This window comes from Hylaeus anthracinus, unplaced genomic scaffold, assembly GCF_026225885.1.
Source record: "Hylaeus anthracinus isolate JK02 unplaced genomic scaffold, UHH_iyHylAnth1.0_haploid 0, whole genome shotgun sequence".
Lineage (NCBI taxonomy): Eukaryota > Metazoa > Arthropoda > Insecta > Hymenoptera > Colletidae > Hylaeus > Hylaeus anthracinus.
In genome coordinates this window covers 12,187,548-12,210,140 of record NW_026533254.1, presented here as the reverse complement: position 1 = coordinate 12,210,140, position 22,593 = coordinate 12,187,548, and the positions used below count along the sequence as shown (strand labels likewise).

At 40.8% G+C, this 22,593-nt stretch overlaps 4 protein-coding genes across 5 annotated transcripts; all 4 read left to right on the top strand.

Annotated features, from left to right (window-relative positions):
* Window positions 1–121: 121 nt before the first annotated feature.
* LOC128888696 (phosphatidylinositide phosphatase SAC2) lies at window positions 122–7,970 on the top strand. Its single transcript, XM_054145753.1, has 12 exons — window positions 122–396; window positions 791–1,167; window positions 1,244–1,507; window positions 1,582–1,736; window positions 1,812–1,984; window positions 2,049–2,241; window positions 2,316–2,643; window positions 2,750–2,820; window positions 3,678–3,899; window positions 3,982–4,295; window positions 4,365–4,574; window positions 4,653–7,970. The coding sequence occupies exons 1-12, from the start codon at window positions 300–302 to the stop codon at window positions 5,630–5,632; spliced, it is 3,384 nt and encodes a 1,127-aa protein (XP_054001728.1). The 5' UTR covers window positions 122–299; the 3' UTR covers window positions 5,633–7,970.
* Window positions 7,971–8,904: 934 nt separating this feature from the next.
* On the top strand, window positions 8,905–10,989 carry LOC128888734 (rRNA N6-adenosine-methyltransferase ZCCHC4). Of its 2 annotated transcripts, none has more exons than XM_054145837.1 (4): window positions 8,905–9,176; window positions 9,261–9,805; window positions 9,881–10,580; window positions 10,647–10,989. In XM_054145837.1, exons 1-4 carry the CDS (start codon window positions 9,128–9,130, stop codon window positions 10,919–10,921), a joined length of 1,569 nt encoding a protein of 522 aa, XP_054001812.1. In that variant the 5' UTR covers window positions 8,905–9,127; the 3' UTR covers window positions 10,922–10,989. The 2 variants fall into 2 exon arrangements, with proteins under 2 accessions (XP_054001812.1, XP_054001822.1); XM_054145847.1 differs by having other exon boundaries at window positions 8,906–9,114.
* A 303-nt stretch (window positions 10,990–11,292) lies between these two features.
* Window positions 11,293–13,114, top strand: LOC128888800 (serine protease HTRA2, mitochondrial). The gene is made up of 7 exons (XM_054145934.1): window positions 11,293–11,709; window positions 11,802–11,925; window positions 11,988–12,074; window positions 12,142–12,336; window positions 12,409–12,559; window positions 12,618–12,786; window positions 12,859–13,114. The coding sequence occupies exons 1-7, from the start codon at window positions 11,318–11,320 to the stop codon at window positions 13,019–13,021; spliced, it is 1,281 nt and encodes a 426-aa protein (XP_054001909.1). The 5' UTR covers window positions 11,293–11,317; the 3' UTR covers window positions 13,022–13,114.
* A 5,447-nt stretch (window positions 13,115–18,561) lies between these two features.
* On the top strand, window positions 18,562–21,730 carry LOC128892429 (uncharacterized). The gene is made up of 3 exons (XM_054152855.1): window positions 18,562–18,649; window positions 18,765–18,826; window positions 20,267–21,730. The coding sequence occupies exons 1-3, from the start codon at window positions 18,562–18,564 to the stop codon at window positions 21,542–21,544; spliced, it is 1,428 nt and encodes a 475-aa protein (XP_054008830.1). The 3' UTR covers window positions 21,545–21,730.
* The last annotated feature ends 863 nt before the right edge of the window (window positions 21,731–22,593 follow it).

Genomic DNA, 22,593 nt, shown 5'->3' with positions numbered 1-22,593 from the left:
AGTGACGTAGTTGAACTAGATGTAGTTTTAAGAGTTTGCTGAAATTCTGTACTAATTTTTATCGGCTCGAGCAAATGATAACAAACCACTAAATGTGCATCTCATGTATCCGATCGCTATTTACTCCCTGATCGAAAATGTGTACGTAGGTACAGTCTGTGAAACAAGCTTATTGTTAGTTTCATAAACGAGCAAGATGGCGAAGTGTCCGTCATAGGCGGACTTTCGTTGAGGGAGTTGACATTACACCACGTTACACATGCTACTTGGAAAACGTCGTTCGCGTAAAAGTGAGAAAAATGGAACTGTTTCGTACTGACACGCATTTCATTTTCGTGAAGGAGAAGTACAGCCTTTGGTGTGACAAATACACGGGAGAATTTTCCGCGAAATCGGGTGGGTATGCTTTTATCTTTGACAGAAGTGCATATACGCTCACGTCAAATATACACGTTGTTTATTATTATTTTCACATACAACTTCTATAAATGCAACTGAGATAATTCGATATTGTTTTGTTCTATCGATTCAGCTTTGCGACAATATTCGAGAGTCCAAGGTTTTATTTCATATTATATCGCGATTAAATTGTTGCTACTAAAATAACATAAGCAAGGAAATGCCTTAAAAGGTAGTCGCGTATGTTGTTTTGCAATAGCTATAGCTCGCGAATTATGTAAATATGCGTGAAGTGTAATTCTGACTAATACAATTAGCTGTATGTTAAAATTAGTGATTTAAGGTCTTATTTAGATTTGAGACCTTGTTATTTATTATGAATTGTTTACAGACTGGGAATGGGCATCACCAAAGGATTTAGAATGCCTTGGAATATTTTATGGAATAGTTGGGAAAATAGAACAACCGACTGTGCTAGAGCCTAGGTTAATGCTTATAAAAGAAATTTCACCAGCTGGAGAACTTTATGGAGGTCATGTTATACACAAAATTAAATCAATCGCATTTTTGCATTTTGGCACTGAAAATACAGATATTGGACTTCTGCCATGCAAGAAACATCAGAATTTGCCAAAGAAAAAAAGTCAAACCAGTTTATTCGATGTGCCACAAAAAGCAGCTTTTGCTAAAACATGGGGAACCATTAAAAGTGCTACAAATACTATAAAAAATACTACACAACAAGCAGCTGCAATTGCAACATCTCAGGTAGATTATTCTATTAGCTACAAACAGCTCTCTGAAAAATGAACAGCTAGTTATCAAGGGGAAAAATAATTTGCAGGTAAAATCTACAGTATCCAAACGAAGCATTGTTAAGGATAAAGAGAGATTTGAGAAGAGAATTCTGGAAGAATTGAACAAAATTTTTACTGAAACTGACTCCTTCTATTTCTGTCAAACTGGTGACATTACCAACAGTCTACAACGACTTTGCATTACTGAAACACAACAAAACGAGGAAGATATAAATAAGCCTCTTTGGCAAAGAGTAGATGATAGATTTTTTTGGAATAAGCACATGCTACAGGATATAATCAATTTGAAAGTTAGGATCTTTACAAATTTAATTAGATCACATTGCGGATTACATGGTCTTATCAAAATGTTTCATCTTTTTAGACAGATAAAGCAGACTGTTGGATATTACCAGTTATTCAGGGGTATGTACAAATAGAGAAGTGCAAAGTAGAAGTGGGGTTTGATGGTCAACCTCAACACGAAACCTTTAATTTAGCTATTATATCGAGAAGAAGTAGATTTCGCGCGGGAACACGGTAATTATTTTTTTTTTTTAATCGCTATTTATCAATTGCTGGTTTCATCAAAAAGGGTTTTCCGTTACAATAAAGGTATAAGCGACGCGGTGTGGACGACGATGGGAAGTGCGCAAACTATGTAGAAACAGAACAACTAGTTTGGTATCACGATCATCAGGTGTCTTTTGTACAAGTACGAGGTAGCGTACCCGTGTACTGGTCTCAACCTGGATACAAATACAAGCCTCCACCACACATCGATAAAGGTACCTAGTTAAAACGACGAGTTCATATAAATTAAATAAACTAACGACATGTGTAACATTTCAGGTGAAGCGGAAACGCAAGTTGCATTCGAAAAACATTTCACCGAAGAACTTAAGTTGTACGGTCCGATATGTATCGTCAATCTAGTGGAACAAACTGGCAAGGAAAAAATTATTGGGGATGCGTACAGTAATCACGTGCTTAATTACAATAATCCAAATATAACATACACAACCTTCGATTTCCACGAATACTGGTAAGGATTCGCGATGCTTCAAACTAAAACATATGTCGATTTTGGCGCTAAATGTACCTTTGTACCTAACACAGTCGAGGAATGCATTTTGAGAATGTGTCTATCCTGGTCACTGCGTTAGCTCCGCTACTGGCAGACATGGGGTACTGTTGGCGTGATAAGCAAGGCACAATTTGCATGCAGACAGGCGTGTTTCGGGTGAATTGTATAGATTGTTTAGATAGAACAAATGTGGTGCAAACCGCTCTGGGTAAAGCTGTGATGGAAATGCAATTTTCAAAGCTAGGACTAATACCGCCAGACGGAACGCTGCCGACAAATATCAGGCAAACGTTTCAGCTGCTTTGGGCCAATAATGGCGACATTATCAGTAAACAGTATGCTGGTACAAACGCTCTGAAGGTTTGTACTCGACAGTGAATTATTCCCTAGTTTCGCGTAACGTCTGATTAACCAATAAGCGAAACTTTAACTAGAACCTTGACACGTGGTTTCTTATTGCTTATAGGGAGATTACACAAGAACAGGGGAAAGAAAATTTACTGGGTTAATGAAAGATGGCATGAATTCTGCAAACAGGTACAATTGGACAGCAATTATGATACATGTCCCGCATCGCATTAGACTATCATTTACTCGTCATACACGACACGTTGCTTTACGATTATCATTCATACGCCACGACATTTCGCGAGTATGTCCTTTCGAACGCTGTAATTTTTGTATGACGAATAAATTATCACACGTTGTTCGTATCGTCATTAGCGTTAATTGCGTGATACAATATTTTTTTTTTTCTACATTCCATGATCATCGCTTAAATACTGATTTCTCTGTACATGGCATAGATCCTTGACATTATCCTTTCATTTTCCTATAGATATTTTCGACAACACTTTATGGACGACATACGTCAAGCGGCGATAGATACCTTGCTAGGCAATCCCATCGATGCTAATCGACTGAATCTTGATTGGTCGCATTATTTAGACATCCTTGATCATTGCTGCCTCGACTTAATACCCGCGAAACCACCAAATATACAGCTTCAACTTGCTAATTACCCTGACTTTCTTTACGCAAGTGTTATGTACGGTATAGCAAGGTTCGTTGCAAGATTAGCGTTGAAAGCTCTTAATTCGTTGAGGCGGCAATAAAGTATAACTCTTCAATTCTAGACGTCGTCATTTTAGCAAACAAAAAGAGAAGATGACACACGATCGATATGTACCCCCACGTGATGTTTGAATAAATTTGACTTTACATCGCACGATAAGACTTCTATTGCATGATAGGGTGCTTGACTTTGTACGTTTGATCTTGATTCTAACGGAAGCGTTTATTCTAACCCCCTTCTCTTTATAACAGAACCTTGCTACTGCTTCAACTTTCGTGCGACTTCAATGCAAATATTTGGATGGTCCATATTTTTTCAGATATTATTTAAATCGCTTCAAGGATGTCTATAGGCAGGCCACAATTGATATGATGTTAGGAAATTCGGTAAGCGAGGAAGTGTTCCAGGAGCGTACAGAAGAAGAAGACAATGCTGCTACGGCAATTCACGTAAAGCTGTTGATAGAGGATTGCAAAAAACTACTTATACCTGACCCAGAAGTTATTTTAGGCAGTTGGGGTCTCATAGATGCCGATCCTGTGTACGTTATACCCACATATTTTGTCTTTTATTCTCTATCCTTTGATACAAATCTTTTTCTCACAAAGTTTCCTTTTCAACAGAACTGGTGACCCGACGGAAACAGAGATGGACACCATTCTAATTCTAACGCGCGACAGTTATTACGTGGCTGATTACGACGATCAGATCGACAAAGTTACAAACTACCAAAGAGTTCCACTCGAGGATGTTATATTGATTGAGTTTGGTCAGCCCGAAAGTACAGTCTCTCTCTTTAAAAATAGGCATTTTCACTGCATTAGAATAAATTACAAAGTGGCCAACGAGTGCGGCTACTTCCACATGTTTCGCAGTACAAATTTACGTTTTTTCAATAACATGGCTGTTGTTATAAAAACTGAAGAGGAGAGTATAGGTAAGCTGCCTTGGTATGCTTCGATTATCAGACGTTAATTCGAATAATGCATTTATTTGTACGATACAGAGTCTTTGAAAGCAGTCTGCGAAGCTATATCCATAGCAATGGAAATAGCAGATCTACCAGAGATTCCTATAGCGATGAATGTAACGTTAGATAAACGAAAGAGTAAATTAGTTAACGTTAAAGGATCTACAGGTCTGCTGGACATCTCGTCCCTTCCAGAACTAACCAGAAATGTCTCGGAGACACAGTTACAAGCTCTGAAAAGTGCAGGTATATATTTTTGGAATCATTGTAATGTGTTCGTTTTTCCAAGTAAATAACAATCTATACAATTTCATATAAATACAGGAACGAAAGCATTGAACAACATGTCGGAGCAATTCAGTAAATTAAACAAGTTAAGTCATAGCTTCAGCGCGAAGAAACCAATCATAGCAAAAAGTATAGGCATAAAGTCCGAGGCATTCTCGAAACCTACTTTCACGGTTGGAAGCAGGGATATCTCAGGCAATGTACAAGGAAAACGTAACAGCATTAGCAGCAGCAGTAGCGATGACGAAAATTTAACAACATCAGTTGTTCCTTTAGAAAAGCCAGAAAACTTCAGTCACGATAAAAATCTCATGGAAGCGTACACTCCATCTATTGGCATCATAATGGGTGTAAAGAACGCTGATGTAGTCGAAAGCAATGATAACAACGAAACGCAAAATTTATCGGTACGACCCACCAACCTATCCGATCAGAATTCGAATGCGGAAAGTCTGCTCGTTCCAGATACTGGATCCGGAACAAGCACTCTAAGTGCTTCCCCTCAAAAGACTACAGCTACAACACCGGAAATAACGATACAAGGCGCATCGGAAGCCTTAACCGAAGACAAGGAGAGAATGGTTCCACCGTCGACGTTGAATCTCACAAAAAATATTAGTCACTCGACTGGTGAAGTTGATAGCAAGTTAATACTTAGCAATACAAATGTCAATAACTTGCAAACGGAGAGTAGGTTGCAAGAGAAAAAGAGGTCGACGTCTGAACAAGATTTAACCTTAAATATCACATCTTCACGAAGCGAGTCTGCTTTGAAGTCTATAAAAACTAATGTCTCGAATGTCGTCAGCCCAGTAGCGTCTACCACAAAAGATATTCTGTCGCCTTTTTCAAAATTCGCGAAAGGTGTTCAAACGTTAGGAGCAAACTTAGATCCTCGAAAGTTGAAAACGGGACAAGCAGGATTACTTAGAAACCTTTCGGACCACCATGTAGAACAACGTCAGAAACTGCAAGAGAGATGGGGTTCTTGTCAATCGAAACTAATAGCTTTGTAAGTTTATCGAAGATATCGTAGCTAAAATCTCAATGTCTAGCAACGTTATTGTAATTCACAATTTAGGTAAACACGATAATAGTCGAACGATTGAGAAATCGTCGTGCACTAATCATTGACAATGCGTCGCATAAACGTGGGAGATACTTTTGCATAGGAATTGATAAATATATTGGGTTGTCCGGAAAGTTCATACCTATTTTAAAAAAAAATTCAAAGGCATATTTGAATTTTGATGTATATTTATTAAATTATATGTGTTCCATTTTGTTCCACAACTTTTCCACCTGTTAAGGAATGTACACATTTTATTTGTTTTCATCCATTCTGATATATAGAGACCTGTACCGCCTACTAAAAATCGGCATGAACTTTCCAGACAGCCCAATACTTCTCGTTGCCACAGGTATTTCCTAGATATAGTATTACGAAAAAGTCGTTTCGAACAGTAAAGTCAGTGCACATATTTAACACGATTGATTATTTTGGATTACTGCCACCTTGCCATAAAAATTGTGCAAACAAATTCTCTTAACCGATAAGATATTTCTTATTAGTGATGGGCGTTCGAATCTACGTTCTAAAAGAGATTCAAAACTTTCAAGACTGTGACGTTTCGAATCGTTTCAATCATCATTAAATACCATGTGATCTCGTGCATCCTTAAGTGGTCTAAAATTTATTAAAATTTCTATTAGAATATGTTAAATGCAGAGTCACTTGTTTATTTATTCAAAATGTTCAGGACTTTCAAGACTGAAAGTTTTAAGAATTGGTATCAAATAATATCCGATGCGATACGCTGCAGTCTTGAGCCTACCACTATTTTCTGTACTTTCTCATGAAAATTACCTCCTCAAAGTACAATGTGGTCAATATTTAAGCTACAGCAAGTCACTTGGTGTATCAGCTTACAAATTTTCTATTATTCTACATTCATAGGAGCGGAGGGGTTCCTGCTCCTATACAAAACGACTATCTATTTGCAAAATGCTTTGGCATATTTATACAAAATTTTTGTCGCGATAGCGTTTGTATCGATTTTATGAAACGAAACCTAGCATTGCATTTGAATGTTAGAAACTCGAATTGTGGATTTACCAAAAGTGTGTGCTTATACAATGAAATTTAATCCCAACGTTCTCTGAAGCTTCAGTTTTTGCTGCATAATTAAATTTTCTTAACGGTCGAAACTTTAATTGCTAAACAAGTAATGTATCTCCTTTTTTTTGTGTAACTACATAGATCGAAATATGCATGTAACATTTGCGAGCTAGTAAACGTTGATGAGTTGAAAATTTATTTGTGCAGCAAGTTCAACGAAGAAGCTTTGTAGTCAATTATGTAAATATGAACCGTTATTTAAGAATAGTCTAGTAAATAACGTAATATGGCTAATTAAAACGAAAGTATAGTGGCAAGATAGAATGTGAGAAATAAACATTCTCTCTGGAAAACTGTACAATGTGCAAATTAGAAGTGATAACTGTCACAAGATATGCCTAGAAATTGGAGTAGTTTCCAAATCTTTAGAAACTACTATCTAATGTTAAACATGCAAGTTTGAGACTTATTTTGAAAAAGGCAAGCTTTGTTTATAACATATTGTTTTCCACATAAAATTGCGCTTGAAACACATGAATGTTTCCAAAAAAAAAAGGTCGTGTTATTCCTACATTAATATAGCTACAGTATTATGTACATAATACTTAAACAATTATAGTAACAATTTGCATATATAATCTGTACTTAGATCATAAAATATCCATTTTTATTTAATACTCGAATTATGACAACGTAGACCAAATAATATGAGTTATGATTCTAGGAAACTGATATCTTGTATATAAATATTTTAATTTAATCGTGATATGCTGTAAACATTTCATAATTGCACTTAACACGTGGTAGAAGTATTGCAAGTAAGAGTTTTTCTAGTGAATGTTTTTTCCAATTGCAAATGATAGTCTGTGATATAATCTAGCAGAATGAGCACAGCCTATAATGACAAAAAAAAAATGAGAATAAAATGGCGTGTCGATTCTGTAGATCATTTAGAAATGCTTTAAAATGAGAACACCAAAAACAGGACTGTTTTCAAGTAATCCGCTCTATTTAGCTGAATCTGTTACCCAGATTTTACGATTGTTTATTCATTCCACATTAGAACACCTTATTTTTAAAATAATTTTAACTTGTATAACTTGTGAAATATCTATTTATTGATGCAGTATTATAAGTCATTGAAAAAAAAAATACTCTATATTTTTAGTTCCTTTTTTCGTATTGTCACAATATATGGTCCAATTAAAGTTGAGCATTCGACATATTGCAACGGATATTATGTGTATTTTTACAATAGAACACAACAAACAATCCTGACAAACAACGCACGAAAATGTTCATAGCCTGTAGAGGCTTAACTTGCCTTATATATTAGCAGTTACATTTTCGAAAACATATATATATATATATATGTACATGTGATGCATTGAGCAACATAGTAGTGTAGAACAAAATTACAATAAAATTCAATGAACTCCTATAAACTTGTTCTTATTCCTTCCAAAATGAATTCAATGAATAGAAAAAATTGTGATAGAAATAATCAGTCACTCCTTTCAATGTAACGAGATTTTTATATAAAACCTATTTGAAGGTAGGAATAGTCATGATTATTCAAAAAATAACTTTACTCCAAATAAGCTACGTTAATTGGATCTACAGGGTGTCCCAAAAGTCGGGGAGGAGCCAGAAATGGGGGGGTAGCTGAGACGATTCTGAACAACAATTTCCTTTGCAAAAATGTCGGATGGGGCTTCGTTAAAGAGATATTAAGCGAAAACCTCGACCAATTAGAGCGCGCGTAGACCGTTCGAACGGCCGCGGTAGCGAAGGCTACGCGCTAGGCGGCAGCGTCAATGACCTTCAATACACGTCGAGTCACTTGTTCGCGTACAAGCGCGGCCGTCAACGTGTAGCCTTCGCTACCACGGCCGCTCGAACGGTCTACGCGCGCTCTGATTGGTCGGGGTTTTCGCTTAATATCTCCATAACGAAGCTCCATCCGACATTTTTGCAAAGGAAATTGTTGTTCAGAATCGTCTCAGCTACCCCCCATTTCCGGCTCTTCCCCGACTTTTGGGACACCCTGTATATTAAAAATGTTATACTTACATCGATATTGGCGCAATTTTAGTGTATGCGCAGTCGTGTACTGCGCATGCAGGAAAATGGCGGCAAATCTGGCGGCTATAAATTGCGACTAACTTCATTGCTTTTGATTAACACGTGGCTATATATATACACATAGATATATATGAATGGAAATTTTTGGAGTGCAGAGATGCATTTCCTATATGATGTATATTATACGAATTTAAACTAATAAATAATAAAATCGATATAAATTTGTATTCTTTTATCCGTAGTAAATTTTCACGAGATTATTCTTTTCTAAATTGTTGGTTTACTTTTCTTACGGTAAGTGGTGAACATGGAATGCTTTTGGTCTGATCCATCTAAACATCCACAGTGTCCACACGGTAATTTTTGGCATTGAAATTTCTTATATTATCGAATTATACAGAAGTACATCAAACATTTGTGGTAACATCATCTTTATGTAGGGCCAACTTTGTTATTCGGTGAATATGTGAATGGTAAGCTGAATAAGTTCTACACATGTGCTGCTTGTCGCGAGAGAAAATTGTGCAAGTTTCACTTAAAAGAAGGAGAAACATTGACGAAGAAACAGGCAGCTAAATGGGAACAAAAAAAGAAAGAGTTTTCTTCTCGTTATCATCACAGACCATTATATGTTCACTTCAATAAGATAATGTCTTTGCCACCGGAGAAAAGATGTTATTGTCAAACTTGTGACAAACTGATGCACCATGATGATAAAGACAAACATCAAAATCATGATTTACACGAAGGTGTTACGGACTATCACATGAAACATCCAACAGAAATGTTGAAACCCCTGAAAAATTCTAGACAAGAAGCTCAGTATTTTTTTTCAAAGAAATCCACAGAAGAGATGACAGACATGCTTGCCAAACTAGGTGCCAAGCAAGTTCTTTGCATTGGTACACCAAAAATACATGAACATATCTTAGATCAATACGAGGATAAAATATCCTCTCTTTTATTAGACCTTGATGGAAGATTTGTAAGTTTCAAAACTTAGAAAATAAAAGTTGCACCTTAAGCAGTTTAAAAAGCAAATTTTATTTTTATGTTATAGCATAACTTTTTTGGTCCACTGAGTTATTGCTGGTATAATCTATTAAACAACCATTTTTTTGATGAAAATGCTTTGCATGTGTTTAAAGATTTTTTAACACAAAATGGAGGAAAAGATACATTTTTAATATGCGATCCACCATTTGGTAGCCGGGTAGAGCCAATGTCATGGACTATCAAGAGAATTGCTGACCTCCATAAAAAATGGAATAATATAGAGGATGAAAACGATTGTTTGAAAATCATGTTCATATTTCCATATTTTATGGAATCCATAATGAAACAAAAAAGTAATCCACCTGGTGTATCTGGGGGTTTGAAGGATTTGAAAATGGTTGATTACAAAGTATCTTATGACAATCATGCCTTATTTGTGACTGAACCTAAAGCTAATAAGCTTCCATCCCCTATTAGAATTTTTACAAATGTACCATTACATTTAGTGGAACTTCCCAAAGCAAGTGGTTACAAATATTGCAAAAAATGTCAAAAGTGGGTATCAGAAGAGAATAAGCATTGCAAGAAATGCAAAGATTGCACTTCTAAAAATGGTTTGACTTACAAGCACTGCAATGCATGCAACAGATGCGTGAAACCCAATTGGGAACATTGCAAGACTTGTTCAAAATGTGCAATGAAGAATCACAAGTGTGGACAAAAACCTAAAGTTAATGGTAAATGCTTTAAATGCAATGAACTGGGTATGTATACTGAAAGAATTGAGAGTATTATACAATAATGTGCATAATTCGTTTGATTATTTATAGGACATGTTCAGAGAGACTGTAATGTTGATCAAGAAAATAATGCAAATGTAACAGAAACTAAAGAGGTTAAAAAACGTAAGGCTAGTAAAGACACGGAATTAGTTAGTAACAAGAAAAAAAGAAAAGTAGATAATTCGGTAGAAGATGCAGCCACGCCTGAAAGTAAAAATGTTAAAGCAACCTTGACCGTCAAAAACCAGAAAAAAGTAAAAGTACGTGCCGTAAAAAATGGAGTTACGAGTAAAAAGAAAAAAGTGAAAGAACAAAAAACATAACAATTTGTCTACTACGAATTAATGATACTTCGCATTTTGTAAATAAATTTGTTTATCAACCCGAACAATGTATTTTAATTTAAAATTTATGATTAATCTTATCCAGATATCCTATTTGTTTCTTTAAAAGATCTCTTTCCGAAAAGTTTAGAATCCCTGATCGAATGTTTAAAAATATCTGCTCACTAAATACGGGTTTCAAGATTCGTAATCACTTTAAGACAGAACTTATTTTAATTTTTAAGAAGAAGAACAGAGAGATTTGTAAATTTTTGTACAATTTTCGCTGTATAAACTTGGAAACTTTGCGAAGAAGTACGCGGCATTTGCCCGCGAAAATCCAAACCTAGCGTCTAACCGAAGAACTGGTTTCGATTCTCGATTTGGATTAGAAACATGGCCGCTCCCTTGTCACGCTTCCCATACAGCGTGTTCAAGCAAAATCAATTTCAATACAAACAAATTCTAATTTTTTCGTGTACAGATCGGTTTTCACGGTACAGAAACTTTACTACCCAACAAGAAAAGTATAAAATTTTCAACAAAACCATTAAAAACATCCTAACCTATACCATTTTCCTCTCTGGTTTTGGTTACACTGTGTATAAATGGAAAGATAGTATTTGTAGCCGATTCGGTAGTTTAGCGAATTTTATACCCACGATTCATGCAAAATCGATCAATTTGGTAGACATTAACCATAACAGAGATAAATACAACTTTATAGCTGACGTAGTGGAGCTATCAGCTCCAGCTGTGGTCAACATTGAAATTAAAGACAATAAAAGGTAGATACAAATGATGTATATAAAAAAGTACAAATATAATAATATAACTACGAATAGGATTATGTATCGAGTATTTATTAATCAGAAAATAGATTTGATTTTTTTACAGGTAAGCCAGTGACTGCTAGCAATGGGTCTGGTTTCATTGTTCAGTCGGATGGTTTGATATTAACAAACGCTCACGTTGTTGTTAATAAACCAAACACAGTTGTTAAGGTACCTGCTGCTTTAATTTGTATAATTGTGTTTCTTTATGATATATAAGATTTATTTTATAGGTACGTCTTTATGATGGAACTACCTATACCGGTATTGTGGAGGATGTGGATATGCACAGAGATCTTGCCACTGTACGAATTAACAAGGTATATATATGTTCTATACAACAATATGTTGATTTTCAGATTGCTACCATGATCATTTTTTCTGTAGACTAATCTACCAGTAATGAAGCTTGGTAGTTCTGCAACTCTTAGGCCAGGAGAGTTTGTAATTGCTATTGGATCCCCACTAGCTTTAAGCAATACGATAACGAGCGGCATTATAAGCAGCGTGAATCGTCAAAGTGAGGAACTCGGTCTTTATAATAATCAGATGGGATACATCCAAACGGATGCTGCGATTACAGTTAGTATTTTTATTCATTAAACACGACACATTAAATTGTACTCATTTCTATTGAGCACTGTTACTCCTTAGTTTGGAAATTCAGGTGGTCCACTGGTTAATTTAAACGGAGAAGCTATTGGTATAAACGCAATGAAAGTAACAGCTGGTATTTGTTTCGCGATACCTATAGATCACGCTAAAGAGTTCCTTAAGAAAGCAGAAATGCGTAGAAAGGGCAAAGGTAACGTATTAAGAAGATATACCATCTTTGATGTCAACCTAAAACAATGTTATATTAGGCGCGCAAGCTACATTGGACATTCCTAAGAACCGATATTTGGGAGTTACCATGCTTTCTCTAACGCCCATTCTTCTCTCCGAGCTGCAACAGAAACTCGAAGGTATTCCGCAGAACGTCAGAAACGGAGTTCTTATCTGCAAAGTAATCGTCGGATCACCAGCTCACCTGTACGTTCCCAGACAAGAAATCCCCTATTGCTACCATATAAACAACTAGTGCACATTATCAAAATATTTCAGAGGTGGTCTGCAGCTCGGTGACATAATAACCAGCGTGAATGGCGAGCCGGTGATGAACGCTCTCAACATCTACAAAGCGATAGAAACCTCGAAAGTTTTATCGATGACCGTCGTTAGAAAAATGCAAGTGCTGCAATTAAAAGTCGAACTAGAGGATACTTAAAATCCAACACAACTTCGCGTAGGGATTCAAAATTATTTATAGCTTATTAATCTTCCAAACTCTTTGAAAATAAAGCACACCAAGTTTCCATGTAACCATGTACATTATTTGCGTGAACGATAAATAATTCCTTTCGCGCAGACGATTTTTTAATAGGGAGCTGACACGATACGCGGCAAGGATTTATTTCGATCGGCGAATTTATCGAAGGCCCGATTGTTCCCTTTATCTTCCTCCTTATTCTGGTTTTACAGGTCGCCGCGAAGAGCGATGTCACGTCGCTCGGATACGAGGGGCTCTTGTCGCGATAGGGAACGGGGCACGCGTGTGCGTGCATGTGTACGTCGGGTGTGGTCCACCGGCTCGGCTGCATTATGTTTATGTTTACGACATAAGGCGACCTCCGCAAATATGTGACCGGATCTCGGTGCGCGTGGGTGTGGTCTGAGCATTTTTCCAAAACGATTTTACCGTGCTCGAACGCGTGCATCTTGCGCTGGAATCCTAACAGGCACGAGTTCCAATTAAAGGTCAGACTTGTCGTATACTTTACAGGTATTCGTATTCGAGCACCGCGAATAAACTTTGAGTATTCGACTATTGTAATAGCGTCACTCGAGCAAGAAAGTATTCGTGATTCATGCATTTGGTCTATTTAGATAGCTTTTTATCAGTCGTACCCCAGAACGTCGCACGTTATTCCACCTCGACATCCGCGAAACGTGTCAACTGGACGATACGAATCGGGTTCTTGAAACAGACCACGCCAACAGTATCCGCGAGTTTGCACGCGCGTCAACGATAAATCGCAATTAACTCTCGGCGCACCGATAAGGGTAAAGGCTGACGGCTTTCATTATGGACGCAATAAACCGTGACCGAGTGATGCCAACGATGCCTCTTCCGCTATGAATAGTTATCGCTCGAGCATGGTTTGAGGCAACTGCTGTGTCGCACAGAAATCAGGTTTTACTAGTTAGACCTCATTTTTCGTGATCTAGATCTTCATCCTCTATCGCGCACATTGCGTAAGCATTATACAAGGATGGATAACCTCCGTGACCTTTGACGACCTTCGATATCCTTGGGTTATATTAGGAGAATTTAGAAGAACAAAGCTTCTCCTTGACACCTCTTTTGTAGCGATTTCCTTTTTTTTTATTAATTTCAGGTGTAGAGTAATATCTTTTTCAGCTCCACTATTATCGATCCACCGTATTCTTTTCATCTGGATATTCTTGTCGTCGGTGCCCGGCACGGATGGGGGCAAATTTCCTGATTATCCAGGCTTTTGCGCGTATCCTCGCCTACGAGCGAGCTCTGCCACTTCCAACGAGCGTGTCTAGCGATTCTCGGTAGCTGGAGAACAAATGGGCATCAAGGTGATCGGACCCTGGTATCTACAAACGTACGAACGCACGAACGAGATAGCCCAGGATTGCTCGTTCGCCTACACGTACTCACATGTCGACTTTCCAACGGCCGATGACCAGGAGCGAGGAATCTCCTTAAAGGACGCGATCGAACCGGTGGAAGAGGACGTGGCTTGTCTTTTAATAGATCCGCCAGAAAGGCAATAGAAGTAGGATCGCGTTCGTGGCGTAGACGTACCACGAACATCGAGGCTTTTGAATGCAGCAAACACGACTAGCGAAGTCACCAACTCCTCGAGTTCGCTTAAGTCGCGTGTTAAAGCTGTGGAGTTGAAAAATGCGTACGAAGAATTTCAGATTCTAATAAAACAGAACGTTCCGGATACAGTCGTGTTTCAGAACTACTACTAAAAGAAGATAAGATCCGAAGGAGAGAGTCGACAGCCAGCACGGAGGATTTGGAAGGATTTAGATGCAAACCATGTAAGGTGCACCAATGCGAAAACATCCTTGTCTCATGGAAAATTCGTATACCGGATTGTAAGGAATGCAGCGAGGTGCTCAAGCCACACAGAGCGGCACGTAAAGCGACACCCTCGAATGGCGCAAGCCATTCTCGTTCCAAGACCACGCGTTTGTCCCTTCGATATAACACAAAGAGCTTGAGACTTTAATGCACAGGTTTCTACGAACGAAGATTGCTGGCGCCACTCGTCTGGCTCGGAAGGACCGCCTTCTATCGCTAATATTAATTCAATCGAAAGTAAATTCAAACACTAAATCGTTGGATGATCCATAGATGAATCTATCATTTCGTTCGGTACTGGGAAAAAATACAATTCAAATGAAATTAATATAGAAAACACAGAAAATATACGTATTTTTCGTTTATATCATTGCTCTCTGCGACAATGTATCGAACCACAACAGAACTGCATTCGTAGAATCAAAAGTAGAAGTAGAGATTGCTATATTCGTGCAGCTTTTTATCTGCAATTCCTGCGCATAATTCGTCTTCGGCCGTACTCCTGGCGTCAGTAATCTTTGCACGTGGAAACTCTGCATAAGACAATCAAGCTTGGTCACTCCGCAGCCATCTCCAGCTAAAGTTCTTCCCATCGCAAACAAGCGCCGCGAAATCCTGTCGCATCCTTCCGCCCCCCCCCCCCCCCCTCATCGTGTAACGCTCGACAATGACAAATAATTCTCGCTTTAAACGAGACGCGATTAAAGCCTGCAACGAGACTCCCCTCGCAACGACACGCGGGACAATCACTTTTGTTTAAACATTTTTGCCCAGATTCCCGCCAGCGTCCGGGTCACTGCGACGCCACAGCGTCAAGGACGAAGGTCGGAGGATTTTATCGCGACAGGGGATGTCCTTTGCAGAGACTAAAAGTCGCGGACTAAAAGGGAAAAGGTTGTAAACATTTCAACTTCTATGTTCCTTTTGATATACGCGAGTGTCGGGCAACTTTTATCGTTGCTGGAACGTCCATTCTGTTTTCCTTTAAAAGAATCATGTTTTTTTTTCAGGTTGACGCATTGCTTCATGAATTATTTTTTGTGCTTTGACTCTTTTGTTGTCTTCCAAATTGTTACGGTTCCCCTTTCATTCGAGGTAATACGAAGGTTGATACATCAAGCATGCTTGAATTCGTCTTTATGTTAGTCATAAAAGGAGCAGACCTTTGGAATACAAACAAATGACCTCGAGAGAAAAATGATTGACTCGAAATGTTTAGAGCCGTAAGAATGAAAATATTCGACTATTCCTGGTAAAGTGTTTAATTATTGGCCAGATTGGAGCTACTGTCCGGGTCAGCGCGAGGATCAAGGACGTCAAGGACGAATGTCGGGCGGTTTTATTGCGGCAAGGGAGGATTCCTGAATGTCTGCGGTAGAGGAGAAAAAGGCGGGAAAAAGGCTGGCGGCAGGCGAACAATTTCGCTTCTACAAGAGCCGCCGATGCTTTCGCACGGCCCTCGATCAAGGCCAAGCAGAATTGTTGCCGCTGCGGAGGCCAGCCACGGACCGCGAAACGCAATCACGATTCACATTGTATCAGGGATCTATCGATCCTTCAAAGAGACTCGCGGCACAGTGTAGCAGAATTCAATCGGACAAAGATAACAGGAATCGCTGATGATAGGAATCGTTGAATATCTTCTTACAAACTTACAATCGAACCGATTTTCTAATCGTTCATTTTCCACCGTGACAATTCAAGCTAGAACAATATCGAAACAATCGCGTGTCATTGGTAGAACCGCGTGTTTCTCTTTGAAACGAGTCAATTATTTTTCCAAGGCCTAGGAATGAATTCTGGGCCCAGTGTGCGAGCGATACGGTCTGTTGCTGGGCCCCAGTTTGCCGTCGCATTGATCATCGTGCAGCGATCCGACGCGAATAAAGCAGCCGTGCGACGGCGTTAATGACGCTAATAATTTCAAAGCGGCAATTACACGCGGGACCCGCGCGCACTGGATCATGGTAGTTATGGGCCGGTACAAGAAATTTACACGCCGACCGATCGTGCCGCGATTCCACCCAAGAAACTCACCGGGCTGGCCGTGCCTCGGGATGCCTCGATTGTTCCGTAGGCTTCCGTAGGCTCTTTCTTTGACGAGGCTGTAAATTTTTCGCGCTGTACTCATCGACGCGGAGAAGTTTTTGTCACGTGGCAGCCGTTCGTCGGAAGCCTTATTGGCGATTACGGCGATATAAATGCGTCGGAATTGCTTGGTTCTTCGGACGAAACTAAAATAACCTTCCCCTTTTTACCAACCTCCCTGGGGTTGTCTAGAAAATGCACACTAGAAGATGACTTTTATGTCTGATATTTATAGACAAGAAAATACGATCCTGGTCGTTTCAGTCATTAATTTATTACAATCGACCCGGTAGATACTTAATTACGTTTAACTGCGTATCCAATAGCTCTTATGAGTTTATTATTTTAGTTGCATTTTATTACGCCTTATCCCCTGTTTTATAAGCTGGTACCTATGCGTATATAGGGTGATTTGTTTATCCGGACCACCGGGACATCCCCGTTACCGTCGATTTTCTCAAGGTTATTCTTTCTTCGTGTTTTCAATGTCGTCGGCATTCCTCTTTACAGCAACGACACATTTTTATCGCCGCGGTATTGTATACGACGAAGAAAAGAATCGTGCCGCGTATGGCATGCACGACTTTCGAATGATCTTGAAGCACCCAAAGGTACTCGACACGATTCCCCATTAACTTCGGATATCGTTCTCGCGTCCCTTGCTCGCGGTGCACACGTTTCAAAATTAAAACGATATTTCTCTTCTTAATGTTATTCCACGTTGTTGGTTATTTTTATTTACGAATATATAACTTTACACGAAACTAGTTGTTATATTAGAAACACAGAATAGAGATTATTATACACGTTAGTTATTATAATACATTTTTGGGAACATACATGGAACACGTTCTATGCGCCACGCGCTAGCCGTAAGACGCAACGAACATCCCTGAACAAAAGACGCCCTTTCGCTCATTGGCGCTGCGGATGCGATCGCGTCTTATACGCTCGAATTTCAACACAGGTCTTCTCTGAAATATAAAAATAAAAAAAGGTGGGCTACTCGTAGGAGTTAACTTTGAATCAGAATTGGAGAAAATATACACGACTAAGAATAGCCCGTATTAAAGTACGACTCACCGCGCGAGAGCGTTGATCCGAAAATATTGAGTTAGGTCAGGCTGCGTCGCGTTCAACGTACGGACCGAAACCTTTAAAACGAGTTTATCATTCTCTTCGAAGAAAACGAAAATAACGTTCCCATATTTACTGGCCGCCTCGAGCGTTTCCAAGCGACGTCCGCCGCTCTATTTTCTGCTGATCGCTCGGTTGTCCCGTTCCAGAACACGCGGATCTAGCCGAGCGGCCGCGACCACGACCGTGATCGAGAAAAACCGGCCGAATAAAAGTATCCAAGAAGAGGCAAGCGTTCGGAGGAGGGCGTGGCAAAGACGATTGCTCGCGTGGATCCGGATCCTGGATCGAGGGATCCCGTCCGGCAGTATTCGGTGAACGGATCCGCCTGTCCTTCGACGGTTCCTCCTGTTCCTGGTTCGAAGACACGATCCAACCGACTCGTCCCCTCCGCCATGTATATAAGTCAAAACCAGATGGGAAGCAAGGTGCACAGGCCGAACAGTCCTTCGCTGAGCAAGGAGGTTCTCCCAGGAATACATCTATCGCACGATGCAGGCACTGGTAAGTGCAACTATCATCCTCTATTCGCGATACATGCCTTCTAAAATTCCAACTAGGATAGCCTCGACATTTCTAAAACAGCTACAGCCTACTTTCGAGTACTTTTTTCGATTAGGTAAAATTTTGCCGATACAGTCGGACGAAAGGGAAATATCGAGCAAGGCTCTGAAATCCCAGGTAGGATAATTTCATTGGTCGTAAGAGGGCGTTTTCTATTTTAGTTTCTTGGGATTACTTCGTTTTAGATAAAATTCGGTCTCTTATTCGAGTCACGGTCACAGCAAGCTGTCAGTATTACCGAAAAGGATGTCCATCCTTACGTTAGTACACGCAGGATCAAATATTAGGTGGACTGGAAAGTAATGTCGTTCTTGCGATTTTAAATACTTGTCTATCACTCGTCAGGGTCGTTGATTTTTATCGAACCAGCGTTGAAAATTTGCACACTAGATGGCAGGAGGCTGTTGATAACGAGGGTGATTACATAATTAATTAAAAACAGAAATTTATCAAAAATTTGTTTGAATTTAGTGTTAAAGAAACGACATTACTTTCCAGTCTACCTAATAATTCAAAGATTGACGATTGATTTTTGAAGCTAGAACACGTGGTTTAGAATTTTGTTTAAATAAATACTAAAGAGAATTTTATCCAGAACCTACATCCACCCAACAAACCTTAAACAACCGCATCTATGTTCACTGAAAGCTCGCATTGAATTGCAGCGTCTCGATCAAATTTCTTTCGAACAAAACCCTCCTTTTCTGACATCGTGCCCCCCCTCGATGGTGTTTTCGACGAGTCACCTGATAATCGGATTCGAAGAGTGGCGTCGTTGAAATTCAAATGAACATCGAAATCAATGCGGAGAAATCGAGGTACCCGGGCCTATTTCTTTTCGCGTGCTCCCTTTTCTGCGTGTCTTGCCCCCCCCTCCCCCTCCCCTCCCCCCACCCCTCACCACCCCACCCCTCTCGCTGTAACCGCTCGTTCGTCTCTTATTGGACCGTAAAGAGAGCTGGATCTCCGGGCTCATGCAAGTATAAACTTATCCTCTCTTACGCGACGAGAAGAGAACACATCGACGACGGGAGTAAAATTCGTACGATCCCACGGCTAGTGACCTCCTCGAGGGCTAGAGTGAATCCTGAGAGCACCCTGAGATCGCGTGCGTGATTCGACGATGATATTATTGGGAACGAGGTCTCTGGGATCGCTTTAGGTTCAGTAGGGATGTATTAGATAGATTGGAAAGTAATGTCGTTTTTGCAATTTTAAATCCTTGTCTATCACTCAACTAGGTGGCTGTTGATAACGAGGGCGATTAGATGATTGCTTAATAATAGAAATTTATCAAAAATTTGTTTGAATTTAGTGTAAAAGAAACGACATTACTTTCCACAGTCTACCTAATACTAAAAAGAATCACAATTGCGCCGGACTGACTGGTATAGTTAAGATTTTCAACTAAAATTCCTGAGTCACTTGTGAGCGACCAAAGCGCGCTTCAAAGCCGCCATATTGGTAGACGAAGGAATACTGAATCGTAAGAACCACCAAAGATCGTTCTCCTATCATAATCGATCGTTATATACGTTCCAACGTTTCCATTTCCAGATTTCATTGATCGTGACGCTGAGCCTGGTCTCAGGCGCGCAGCTGAAGCTGCTGCCGTACGCGTACCTAGCAAGCCCGTTTCCGGTTTACCACCAGTACCAGAACACGAGGACAGGAGAGCACGCTTACAGTTACGCCGGTGGCCCCTCGGCCAAGGAAGAGATCAAAGACGCCGATGGGGTCACCCGCGGCTCTTACAGCTACGTGGACGCCAACGGGATCCTCCAATCCGTCTTCTACGTTGCGGACGAGCAAGGCTTCCGCGTGGCCGCGACCGATCTGCCCACCGATGGCAATCTGAACCTGGAGAGTCACGTCATCCTCGCCAGAAGCACCGACTCGGCGCCCAGCCGCAGGAAACGCAGCGCGGAGAACGCTAACGAGATCCCAGCCCAGGTGAGCCAGGCTCAGAAGAACGAAGGGAGTGCTTCAGGTGTGCGAACGATCTACGAGAAGCCAGACGCGCCCGTGATCGAGTCTCTGCCATCGATAGCGACGACCCATCAGAGCCAGGTGGAGCTCGTCAACCGCGGACCCGAGTACGAGACAGAGCTCCTAGCCGCCGGGATTCCTCTAGCCACCTCTCGACAAAGCCAGGTCCAAATCCACAAGAACGCCCGTGTCCAGCTCCCAGTAGGCGAGCTGGCGGTCCAGAACGTCCTGAGGAGTCCTTCCGTTCTTCCCCTGCTGACACCTCTACCCTCCTATCACGAAAATCGCATCGAGCTGCACAAACAACTAGGTATAGAGGGCTTGAAGCTCAAGGACGCGGTGAAAATCGATTCCGAGCCGGTGACAGTCGTCCAATCACCTGGACCGTCCATTCCACTCGTTCCAATCCTCACCAAAGAGTCCGTCCCGATTCTCTCGAACGTCATCGCTAAGGAAGCTCTGTTGCCAACCGCATCCCTGGGCAGCACATCGGTGACCACCTCGATCAGTAGCCACGGTATCAGCCAAACTCACCCTACGAAGATCCTCCAGGAAGCCCTGGCTATTCCCAGCGTGCTCGCCAAGGAAGCTGTCCCCGTCGCGGTCGAGAAGAAGACTCTTCTTACACCTGTGGTCGCCAAGGAGGCTGTTCCAGTGGTACCAGTCCTCAAGGAGGCCGTTCCAGCCAGCCTAGGGACCGCCACCTCGACCGCTTCGATCATCAGCTACGGCGTCAGCCAGATCCACGGGGATTCGAACGTCAAGATCGAGCCTACGCTGCTGCTCAAAGCCGCGCCAATCGGTCATCTGCAGCCGCTGGTTCATTACCCTCTCTATCTTCATTAAGACGAACGACACCCCGCTGGGAGGACAGGAATGCATCGAAACGGACATATTCTCTTCGGAAACGACACGGGCAGCGAGATGGGTAGCACGGATGAGACGTCTGCGACCTTTGACCGATCCAGGGTCTTCGAGGAAGGTCCTTCGCTAGGATCGCATGCACTGGCGAGAGTGTCGACCGATGCTCGATTCGTCTGGTCGATAGCTCGCCTCCTTCTAAGCCATCGTTCCTTGTACTTCATCGCCTTTTCATTTTTGCATCCGGAATCACTTGACGGGCTTGTATTTAAATTATCGTTCATAATTCACTCGACAATAAAAACGATTTGTGTGTGGTACGTCCTGACGTTGGTGCACCTCTCCTACCCTTCCATCGATCCATCGCAGACGCGATTTTTAATTAATTACTGGTCGTTTCTCGCTGTAACTTCGTGTTATTTTTAAATCTTTGGTCGCTGTACGAATTTTGTAATTTATTCTTGGTTGACGTTGACGTAATTGCACGTCATTTTATGTGTACAGAAAGAGGCAGGGAACTTGACGAGTTCGATTAATAATAAATTAAATTCGAGTTTCGAGTGAAAATCGCAAGGCAGCCAGATTCCCTCGTAAACGGGGTAGGTTGCGCTTTTTATCTCGACAAGCGTTATTTTATATTTTCACTTGGTATCCCACGGATCCTTTATTGATATGAATCCTGAATCGGTATTTAAATACTCGACAGACCCCGTTGCGTCCTCAGGATCGATTACGGCGATCGAACGATCGATCCACGGTGTTTGAAAGGCTACCTCCTTGTTTCAACACTGTTCGCGCCAAGCTTGATCCGCGTCGCTAAAAATAACGCTGGAGGAAACACACGGTAACCTTCTCAATGCCGCGCTCCTTGTTAATGAGAATTTTAATCACCGGTTTCGCCTACCTCGGCGACAAGCCGTTCTCGCGATCACCCGTTCAATTGACCGTCGATTTCTGCATCGCATCGAACCACCGGCAGATTAATATTGATGATGTACTCGTAATGGATGGGAGGAAATTGATGACCACGGTGT